Genomic DNA, 11747 nt, shown 5'->3' with positions numbered 1-11747 from the left:
GAGGACATGATTTTCAAACATCCCCTTTCCGCACAATGGACATGCCAGGGAATCATTTAACAATACTCAAAAATAGACTAAATAGAAAAGTATATTAAAAATATAACCTATGGTAGGTTATAACAACATCACATTAACACATGTTGGTTAAATGGTCATTTGGAAAGAAACACACCCAGATATTGTATTTCTGCATAAAAACATGTATACAACAATTAACCAACATTACACAAAAGTTTTAATAGTCAAACATAAAACAATAGACACATCAATCCTTTGAATTAATTCAAATAAACCATCAACACATGATTAGTATACTAAAATAAAAAGATCAGAATAACTGTAGTAGCTCAACTAATATGCATCCATTCAATAGCAGACATATTTAGTAAACATCTGTGTAATAAAGGACTTTGTGATAAGATATGAACATTTAGAACAATGAAATAGGAAAACAGGAAAAACACCCAACATTGCGTATATTGTTCTGACTACACCGTTTCAACAGAGGCTTGCTATTCTAAAAGTAGAGTAAGGCAACATTTCAGAGAAATAGAATGGCAACTTTGGTAAACAGCAACAATTGGACCATCACAAGGTTAAAGTTTTTCCTCTAGGATATGTATTTTCCTTCTATCTCTGTGGTGGCTGGGCCTGTGTAGGCTACAGTACCACCAGAGAACAGAGTAGCCAGTCAGAAACATACAATGTGACTATTAATAACATGACTCTGCACCCTTATAGTTCAACACATTTGTAGAAAATGAATGGTATTAAGTCAACATTTCAACATTAAAAAAGTAATTTATAATCACCACATTAATATAAGTAAATGAGAAAAATGTGAAAATGCACCACCCAATCTAACGACGAAGACACAAGACATTTAAAAATGAACATGGTTAAAAATATTTGTAAACAATAGGACACACTACTAGCATGAATACATCTGTTGTGTTTGTAATAACATTCCACTCATTGTGGGAACGGTGGAGCATTTATGTTCTTCCTCAGGCGGCTGAAAAACCTGGCATGGCCCCTCAGATCCTCACCAGCTTCTGCAGATGTACTGCACCATTGTGCTGCATACTGACTGGCTGCATCCCCGCCTGGAACGGCAGCTGCACCGCCCTCCACCACAAGGCTCTACAGAGGGTGGTGAAGGCTGCACAGTCCATCGCTGAGGGCAAGTTTCCATGCCTACAGGACATCCACATCAGGCGGTTCTTGTCATGCCATACAGCCAGACTGTTTGACATGACAAGGAGTGGTAAGGAGTGGAATGTTAGCACAAACACAATGGATTTCCAGTCTAACAAACTACATTAACAGACTATAGATTTCACAAGAAGCTTTCACTTTAAATCATCATGGACTTCCTGCTGTCAGTCATATCTCCCAACACTCCAATGCAGATTAGGATCATAGTGACTGTAGTATTGTGACATCCTGCTCTGGAAGAGGGACCGCTTGCTGCCCTTTGTCCAGCGGTCGAGGACCAACCCAGGCCATCACATTCATCAGAGGGAAGCTGCTGCTGCCATTGGTAGAAGAATGGGATTAGAAATGTTACTGTAAATGTACATACTTCCCATCAAAATACATAAGAATACACACTATGAGAACACTCCGCAAAACTGAGCTGAATTCTGCAGCAGTACCTTACAATATTGAAGCAGGAATTATCTGGTAACTGATCTTTGAATGTATTGTATGATGTCTATAAGAAGGCAGTGATTGTTTATGCAGCAAAATAATTAAGACATTTAAAGTAAAAAGAGGGGGAAATTCAATGCACACAATGCTGCCATATTGTTAACTTTAAATGGACAGACAAATACTTAATTTAATGTATTGTGCGGGCCGTCTATTTGAAATAAGTTGTTTTTTGGGGAACTGCAAGTTACAGAGGCTGTTCAAAAGTCCCTCTGTTTCTGGTACACAGAGGGAGAGCAATAATAATGAAATGTATAACATTTATCAGACACTTTTATCCAAAGGGACTATATATATTTATGCATATATTTTTACACATGGCTACTCCTGGGAATCAAACCCACTATCCTGTCATTGCAAGCACCATGTTCTACCAACTGAGCTACAGGGGACAGGAGGAGTTTGATATTACCCAGGTCCTGGACAAGATGAGGACCATGGTTAAGGAGAGCTTTGTAGAAGGCAGATTTCACTCTTGTTCCTCCTGATCGTACAGCATCCAACATCAGTCTCATTTGGTCCTGACTGGTTTTAGCACAGTAGATTGTTGTGTACATTTCCTGTTGGATCATTTTCTCCGCTAACAGGCGATCTGCTATACACATCGGCATCGTGACCCTCTGAATGAGATCAGCCATATGCTTATCCACAAACTCCTCACCCGAGAGCTGCTTCAGTTCAGCCTCAGCACCTGAGATTCATGACAGAAAATACATACACATCTATGTCATATTATTAGAGTCATAATGAACTAAAACCCTGAAGAACAACTGTGTTCTACATAACAAGCCACTAAATACAACAACACAAATTTATCTGAATGTGTTTCCTTTAACAAATCATATGTTATTGGTCACATACACATATTTAGCAGATGCTATTGTGGTTGTAGAGAAATGCTTGGGTTCCTAGCTCCAACTGCAGTAAAATCTCTACACAATAATACACAAATTAAAAAAGTAAAATAAGGAAATTAAGTAATATATAAATATTAGGAAGATTAACGTTGGAGTCCGGAGTATAAATATATACAGTGCCTTAGGAAAGTATTCAGACCCCTTCAGACCCCTTGACTTTATCCCCATTTTGTTATGCTACAGTCTTATTCGAAAATTGATTGAATCATTTTTTCCCCTCATCAATCTACACACAATACCCCATAATGACCAATTTTTTTTGAATTTTTTACATAAGTATTCAGACCCTTTACTCAGGACTTTGTTGAAGCACCTTTGGCAGCGATTACAGCATTGAGTCTTCTTGGGTATGACGCTTCAAGCTTGGCACATCTGTATTTGGAGAGTTTCTCCCATTCTTCTCTGCAGATCCTCTCAAGCTCTGTTAGGTTGTCCAATCAATTGTCTAATCAATTGAATTTACCACATGTGGACTCCAATGAAAATGCAGAAACATCTCAAGGATGATCAATGGAAACAGGATGCACCTGAGCTCAAAAGGTCTGAATACTTATGTAAATAAAGTATTTCATTTTTTTTATATTATAGATTTTTTATAAATTAGTCTAAAAACCTGTTTTCACTTTGTCTTTATAGGGTAATGTGTGTGGATTGATGAGAATTTTTATTCATTTAATCCATTTTAGAATAAGGCTGTAACGTAACAAAATGTGGAAAAAGTAAAGGGGTCTGAATACTTTCCAAAGGCACTATATGCACAAGACTGATCACTTGATGCTTTACTTACAAGATCTAAAATAAAAGTTAACAGAACAATAATTGTCATTCCATATCAGAGGTATAGCCATAGAAAAAGAAAACAAAACCCTACCTGGATTCGGGTTGATCGGGTTGACTTGAGGTGGTTCGAAACCTGAAGAAAATCGAATCACATTTATTTTATACAGTGTGTTGAATACAGTTTAAATAAGTAGGGGTGAGGGGTGCACAGTGTGTTGTATACAGTTTAAATAAGTAGGGGGTGAGGGGTGTACAGTGTGTTGAATACAGTTTAAATAAGAAGGGGGTGAGGGGTGTACAGTGTGTTGAATACAGTTTAAATAAGTAGGGGGTAGGGGTGTACAGTGTGTTGAATACAGTCTAAATAAGTAGGATGTGAGGGGTGTACAGTGTGTTGAATACAGTTTAAAGAAGTAGGGGGTGAGGGGTGTACAGTGTTGTATACAGTTTAAATAAGTAGGGGGTGAGGGGTGTACAGTGTGTTGAATACAGTTTAAAGAAGTAGGGGGTGAGAGGTGAGGTGTACAGTGTGTTGAATACAGTTTAAATAAGTAGGAGGTGAGGGGTGTACAGTGTGTTGAATACAGCTTAAATAAGTAGTGGGTGTACAGTGTGTTGAATACAGTTTAAATAAGTAGGAGGTGAGGGGTGTACAGTGTATTGAATACAGTTTAAATAAGTAGGGGGTGAGGGGTGTACAGTGTGTTGTATACAGTTTAAATAAGTAGGGGGTGAGGGGTGTACAGTGTTGTTGAATACAGTTTAAATAAGTAGGGGGTGAGGGGTGTACAGTGTGTTGAATACAGTTTAAATTAGTAGGGGGTGAAGGGTGTACAGTGTGTTGAATACAGTTTAAATAAGTAGGGGGTAGGCGTGTACAGTGTGTTGAATACAGTTTAAATAAGTAGGGGGTGAAGTGTGTACAGTGTGTTGAATACAGTTTAAATAAGTAGGAGGTGAGGGGTGTACAGTGTGTTGAATACAGTTTAAATAAGTAGGGGGTGTACAGTGTGTTGAATACAGTTTAAATAAGTAGGGGGTAGGGGTGTACAGTGTGTTGAATACAGTTTAAATAAGTAGGGGGTGAGGGGTGTACAGTGTGTTGTATAAAGTTTAAATAAGTAGGGGGTGTACAGTATGTTGAATACAGTTTAAATAAGTAGGAGGTGAGGGGTGTACAGTGTGTTGAATACAGTTTAAATAAGTAGGGGGTAGGGGTGTACAGTGTGTTGAATACAGTCTAAATAAGTAGGATGTGAGGGGTGTACAGTGTGTTGAATACAGTTTAAAGAAGTAGGGGGTGAGGGGTGTACAGTGTTGTATACAGTTTAAATAAGTAGGGGGTGAGGGGTGTACAGTGTGTTGAATACAGTTTAAAGAAGTAGGGGGTGAGAGGTGAGGTGTACAGTGTGTTGAATACAGTTTAAATAAGTAGGAGGTGAGGGGTGTACAGTGTGTTGAATACAGCTTAAATAAGTAGTGGGTGTACAGTGTGTTGAATACAGTTTAAATAAGTAGGAGGTGAGGGGTGTACAGTGTATTGAATACAGTTTAAATAAGTAGGGGGTGAGGGGTGTACAGTGTGTTGTATACAGTTTAAATAAGTAGGGGGTGAGGGGTGTACAGTGTGTTGAATACAGTTTAAATAAGTAGGGGGTGAGGGGTGTACAGTGTGTTGAATACAGTTTAAATAAGTAGGGGGTGAAGGGTGTACAGTGTGTTGAATACAGTTTAAATAAGTAGGGGGTAGGCGTGTACAGTGTGTTGAATACAGTTTAAATAAGTAGGGGGTGAGGCGTGTACAGTGTGTTGAATACAGTTTAAATAAGTAGGAGGTGAGGGGTGTACAGTGTGTTGAATACAGTTTAAATAAGTAGGGGGTGTACAGTGTGTTGAATACAGTTTAAATAAGTAGGGGGTAGGGGTGTACAGTGTGTTGAATACAGTTTAAATAAGTAGGGGGTGAGGGGTGTACAGTGTGTTGTATAAAGTTTAAATAAGTAGGGGGTGTACAGTATGTTGAATACAGTTTAAATAAGTAGGAGGTGAGGGGTGTACAGTGTGTTGTATAAAGTTTAAATAAGTAGGGGGTGAGGGGTGTACAGTGTGTTGTATACAGTTTAAATAAGTAGGGGGTGAGGGGTGTACAGTGTGTTGTATACAGTTTAAATAAGTAGGGGTGAGGGGTGTACAGTGTGTTGAATACAGTTTAAATAAGTAGGGGGTGAGGGGTGTACAGTGTGTTGTATACAGTTTAAATAAGTAGGGGCGAGGGGTGTACAGTGTGTTGAATACAGTTTAAATAAGTAGGGGGTGAGGGGTGTACAGTGTGTTGAATACAGTTTAAATAAGTAGGGGGTGAGGGGTGTACTGTGTGTTGAATACAGTTTAAATAAGTAGGGGTGAGGGGTGTACAGTGTGTTGTAAACAGTTTAAAGAAGTAGGGGGTGAGGGGTGTACAGTGTGTTGAATACAGTTTAAATAAGTAGGGGGTGAGGGGTGTACAGTGTGTTGAATACAGTTTAAATAAGTAGGGGGTGAGGGGTGTACAGTGTGTTGTATACAGTTTAAATAAGTAGGGGGTGAGGGGTGTACAGTGTTGTATACAGTTTAAATAAGAAGGGGGTGAGGGGTGTACAGTGTGTTGAATACAGTTTAAATAAGTAGGGGGTGAGGGGTGTACTGTGTGTTGAATACAGTTTAAATAAGTAGGGGTGAGGGGTGTACAGTGTGTTGTATACAGTTTAAATAAGTAGGGGGTGAGGGGTGTACAGTGTTGTATACAGTTTAAATAAGAAGGGGGTGAGGGGTGTACAGTGTGTTGAATACAGTTTAAATAAGTAGGGGGTGAGGGGTGTACTGTGTTGAATACAGTTTAAATAAGTAGGGGTGAGGGGTGTACAGTGTGTTGTAAACAGTTTAAATAAGTAGGGGGTGAGGGGTGTACAGTGTGTTGAATACAGTTTAAATAAGTAGGGGGTGAGGGGTGTACAGTGTGTTGAATACAGTTTAAATAAGTAGGGGGTGAGGGGTGTACAGTGTGTTGAATACAGTTTAAATAAGTAGGGGGTGAGGGGTGTACTGTGTGTTGAATACAGTTTAAATAAGTAGGGGTGAGGGGTGTACAGTGTGTTGAATACAGTTTAAATAAGTAGGGGGTGAGGGGTGTACAGTGTGTTGAATACAGTTTAAATGTGTTGGGGTGAGGGGTGTACAGTGTGTTGAATACAGTTTAAATAAGTAGGGGGTGAGGGGTGTACAGTGTGTTGAATACAGTTTAAATAAGTAGGGGGTGAGGGGTGTACAGTGTGTTGAATACAGTTTAAATAAGTAGGGGGTGAGGGGTGTACAGTGTGTTGAATACAGTTTAAATGTGTTGGGGTGAGGGGTGTACAGTGTGTTGAATACAGTTTAAATAAGTAGGGGGTGAGGGGTGTACAGTGTGTTGAATACAGTTTAAATGTGTTGGGGTGAGGGGTGTACAGTGTGTTGAATACAGTTTAAATAAGTAGGGGGTGAGGGGTGTACAGTGTGTTGAATACAGTTTAAATAAGTAGGGGGTGAGGGGTGTACAGTGTGTTGTATACAGTTTAAATAAGTAGGGGGTGAGGGGTGTACAGTGTGTTGAATACAGTTTAAATAAGTAGGGGGTGAGGGGTGTACAGTGTGTTGAATACAGTTTAAATAAGTAGGAAGTGAGGGGTGTACAGTGTGTTGAATACAGTTTAAATAAGTAGGGGGTGAGGGGTGTACAGTGTGTTGAATACAGTTTAAATAAGTAGGGGGTGAGGGGTGTACAGTGTGTTGAATACAGTTTAAATAAGTAGGGGGTGAGGGGTGTACTGTGTGTTGAATACAGTTTAAATAAGTAGGGGGTGAGGGGTGTACAGTGTGTTGAATACAGTTTAAATAAGTAGGGGGTGAGGGGTGTACTGTGTGTTGAATACAGTTTAAATAAGTAGGGGGTGAGGGGTGTACAGTGTGTTGAATACAGTTTAAATAAGTAGGGGGTGAGGGGTGTACAGTGTGTTGAATACAGTTTAAATAAGTAGGGGGTGAGGGGTGTACAGTGTGTTGAATACAGTTTAAATAAGTAGGGGGTGAGGGGTGTACAGTGTGTTGAATACAGTTTAAATAAGTAGGGGGTGAGGGGTGTACAGTGTATTGAATACAGTTTAAATAAGTAGGAAGTGAGGGTTGTACAGTGTGTTGAAAACAGTTTAAATGAGTAGGGGGTGAGGGATGTACAGTGTGTTGAATACAGTTTAAATAAGTAGGGGGTGAGGGGTGTACAGTGTGTTGTATACAGTTTAAATAAGTAGGGGGTGAGGGGTGTACAGTGTTGAATACAGTTTAAATAAGTAGGGGGTGAGGGGTGTACAGTGTGTTGAATACAGTTTAAATAAGTAGGGGGTGAGGGGTGTACAGTGTGTTGAATACAGTTTAAATGTGTTGGGGTGAGGGGTGTACAGTGTGTTGAATACAGTTTAAATGTGTTGGGGTGAGGGGTGTACAGTGTGTTGAATACAGTTTAAATAAGTAGGGGTGAGGGGTGTACAGTGTGTTGAATACAGTTTATTAAGTAGGGGTGAGGGGTGTACAGTGTGTTGAATACAGTTTAAATAAGTAGGGGGTGAGGGGTGTATAGTGTGTTGAATACAGTTTAAATGTGTTGGGGTGAGGGGTGTATAGTCTGTTGAATACAGTTTAAATAAGTAGGGGGTGAGGGGTGTACAGGTTCATAACAAACTGGCATTTGATCTAACCTGTTGGAACTAGATACTCCCACACTCTTTGGTCGTTACTTCCTCTGTCTAAAAGACTCAGTCTGATGTTCTCTGCACCCGACATGCAGTCCAAAAACACTTGAAATGTGGGGTGGAAGTTTGGGCTATAGTCATAGTCAAACTGCCCACTCTGAAACACAAAATGAAAAAGATTATTAGCCAAATATAGACAGTAACAGAGAGCTAGAATTGAGGGGCCATATAGCACATGTTTTTTCCTGTGGGAACTTCATGGTGTCAGGCACATGCACATAAAAACCACACATCAAACCAGCAATAGCACATTACAAAGGAATAATTATATAGGAATGTATGGTTGTATGTTATGGCCATGCTTACTTTTGGCTGTATGGTAGAATTTGCCACCAGCTCACAGCAGAGAGCATATTTTCCTCTAGGAGTCAATGTGCAGTTGGAGCTGATTTTAATGAAAGTACTCCCCTTCTGTTGATATTCCACCTTCAAAGAATAAAGGTGCATTACTTCACGGTAAACTGAAACCTTCACACTAACAGAAATCAAGTAATGGCTACAGTGCCTTCAAAAAGTATTCATACCCCTTGATTTATTCCACATTTCATTGTGTTAAAGCTTGAATTACAAATTGTTTTCATTTTCTCACCCAACTACACACAATACCCGACAATGAAAAAGTAAAAACATGTTTTTAGAAATCTTTGCAAATGTATTGAAAATGAAATTCATATTTAATATTTAAATATTACATTAAATATCAAATTTACATAAGTATTAACACCCCTGAGTCAAAACATGTTAGAATCACCTTTGGCTGTGATTACAGCTCTGAGTCTTTCTGGGTAAGTTTCTAAGAGCTTTGCACACCTGGATTGTACAATATTTGCACATTATTATTTTAATATTTAACTAAGCAGGTCAGTTAAGAACAAATTCTTATTTACAATGACGGCCTACTGTCATGGAAATTGCAAGATTGTGTTATAATGCTTGTATTGCATTATAATGGTTGTTTTATTCTACAGAATAGAGTATTCTGTTAACTATTGTGTGTGTGTTCTACTGAGGATGGGCCTCTATGAGATAACACTGACAGAGGAGATTTACGATGTCTTTGGGTGTTAAAACCTAAAGAGCATTCCAGAGAACATGAGTTAATGTTTCTGCTATATACCATACCAGGGAGAGATGGTTCCAGTTTGGAGTCTTAACCTTGTGACACATTCTATGTATCTGTTGTTCGTCATGTAGGTTGAAAGGGGTGTAGCTTGGCTATAAAAGACCTTTGTACTTTTGTCTTGACACTCTCAACGGTTCATTAGAAATGGTGAATCGTTGAAAGTCATTGCTATTTTAAAAGTCATTGCTATTGCAAAGCTCTTATTATTAAATATTTAGTTTAAGTATAACTCTGACTTGTGTGATGAGTTTGTCTCTCCTCATTTGATAGTAAAGAAATAAACCACCACACTACCCTGACCAAACACGGACGACACTGGGCCAATTGTGCGCCGCCCTATGGGACTCCCAATGTGATGCAGCCTGGATTCCAACCAGGTACTGCAGTGACGCCTTATTCTTAAATAAATTATTCCATCTCTGTCAACATGGTTGTTGATTATTGCTAGACAGTCATTTTCAAGTCTTGCCATAGATTTTCAAGCTGATTTAAGTCAAATCTGTAACTAGGCCACTGAGGAACATTCAATGTTGTCTTGGTAAGCAACCAGTGTATATTTGGCTTTGTGTTTTAGATTATTGTCCTGCTGAAAAGTACATTTGTCTCCCAGTGTCTGTTGGAAAGCAGACTGAACCTGGTTTTCCTGTAGGATTTTGCCTGTGCTTCGCTCTATTCCGTTTCTCCCTAGTTCTTGCCGATGACAATTAATTACAGATAATTATATGCGTGGGGTACAGAGATAATGTAGTCATTCAAAATCATGTTTAACACAGAGCGAGTCCATGCAACTTATTATGTGACTTGTTTAGTATATCTTTACTCCTGAACCTATTTAGGCTTGCCATAACAAAGTGGTTGAAGACTTATTGACTCAAGACATCTCAGCTTTTCATTGATAATTCATTTGTAAAAACAATAACTAATAATAATACATAATTCTACTTTGACATTATGGGGTATTGTGTGTAGGCCAGTGACACTAAATCTCAATTTAATACATTTTCAATTTAGGCTGTAACAACAGAAAGTAAAAAAGGGGTGTGAGTACTTTCTGAAGGCCCTGCAGCTTGACTCTTTCAGTCTACAAAACAGCTCTTGTAGTCTGCAGAATTAATTCATTGATACTGTAAATATTACCTCACAAAGTGGCACATTATTGGGCAACAACATAACACTCAGTTTGCGCTTCTGGTGTCTGTTCCCTTGTGGTCGGAGGAACAGCAGCACCTGGCTTCGGACCGGGAGGAAGGAGAACACATCCCTGATGAGGCCAAAGAGGGAGAGGTGTGTGATGTTTACAATCACGTGTGTAGCAGTCGTCTTGAGTGGCTGAACAATCTCCATGTTGTCATCAGTAACATGGGCCACGGACAAATTGTCATCCTTCTCTGCAGAATAAGAACAATGCTTTCATTGACTGTAAATAATGCTTTAATTGACTGTAAGTCTCATCCAAAGTATGTATTATTATTGAATGTATTATTCAGTGGTAGTGTCATGTCATACCCATTTTATTATTGTATTATTAGAAATGATGTATCACTTACCATCACACATACAGTGGTGCATCACCTACCATCACACATACAGTGATGTATCACTTACCATCACACATACAGTGATGTATCACTTACCATCACACATACAGTGATGTATCACTTACCATCACACATACAGTGATGCATCACTTACCATCACACATACAGTGATGTATCACTTACCATCACAAATACATTGATGCATCACTTACCATCACACATACAGCGATGCATCACTTACCATCACACATACAGTGATGCATCACTTGCCATCACACATACAGTGATGTATCACTCACCATCACACATACAGCGATGCATCACTTACCATCACACATACAGTGAGGCATCACTCTCCATCACACATACAGTGATGTATCACCTACCATCACACATACAGCGATGTATCACTTACCATCACCCATACAGTGATGCATCACTTACCATCACACATACAGCGATGCATCACTTACCATCACACATACAGTGATGCATCACTTACCATCACACATACAGTGATGCATCACCTACCATCACACATACAGCGATGCATCACTTACCATCACACATACAGCGATGCATCACTTACCATCACACATACAGCGATGCATCACTTACCATCACACATACAGCGATGCATCACTTACCATCACACATACAGTGATGCATCACTTACCATCACACATACAGTGGTGCATCACTTACCATCACACATACAGTGATGTATCACTTACCATCACACATACAGCGATGCATCACTTACCATCACACACAGTGATGTATCACTTACCATCACAAATACAGTGATGCATCACTTACCATCACACATACAGCGATGCATCACTTACCATCA

At 39.3% G+C, this 11747-nt stretch overlaps 1 protein-coding gene across 3 annotated transcripts in view; it reads right to left on the bottom strand.

The window, feature by feature from the left end:
* LOC139572104 (nuclear GTPase SLIP-GC-like) overlaps positions 1-11747 on the bottom strand; it is a 55828-nt gene continuing 44081 nt past the window's right edge. For 2 of the 3 annotated variants that reach the window (XM_071394881.1, XM_071394878.1), the window contains exons 25-30: positions 10494-10744; positions 8540-8659; positions 8180-8330; positions 3505-3546; positions 2129-2407; positions 1-1537 (exon numbers count right to left, since the gene is read on the bottom strand). In XM_071394881.1, coding sequence (XP_071250982.1) covers positions 1521-1537; positions 2129-2407; positions 3505-3546; positions 8180-8330; positions 8540-8659; positions 10494-10744 — 860 coding nt within the window. In that variant the 3' untranslated portion in view covers positions 1-1520. The remainder of the gene's footprint in view (positions 1538-2128; positions 2408-3504; positions 3547-8179; positions 8331-8539; positions 8660-10493; positions 10745-11747) is intronic. The other variant, XM_071394880.1, reaches the window with a different exon arrangement.

Source organism: Salvelinus alpinus, chromosome 1 (assembly GCF_045679555.1).
Source record: "Salvelinus alpinus chromosome 1, SLU_Salpinus.1, whole genome shotgun sequence".
Lineage (NCBI taxonomy): Eukaryota > Metazoa > Chordata > Actinopteri > Salmoniformes > Salmonidae > Salvelinus > Salvelinus alpinus.
The sequence above is the reverse complement of the archived record's forward strand: the minus strand, read 5'-3'. Positions and strand labels throughout refer to the sequence as shown.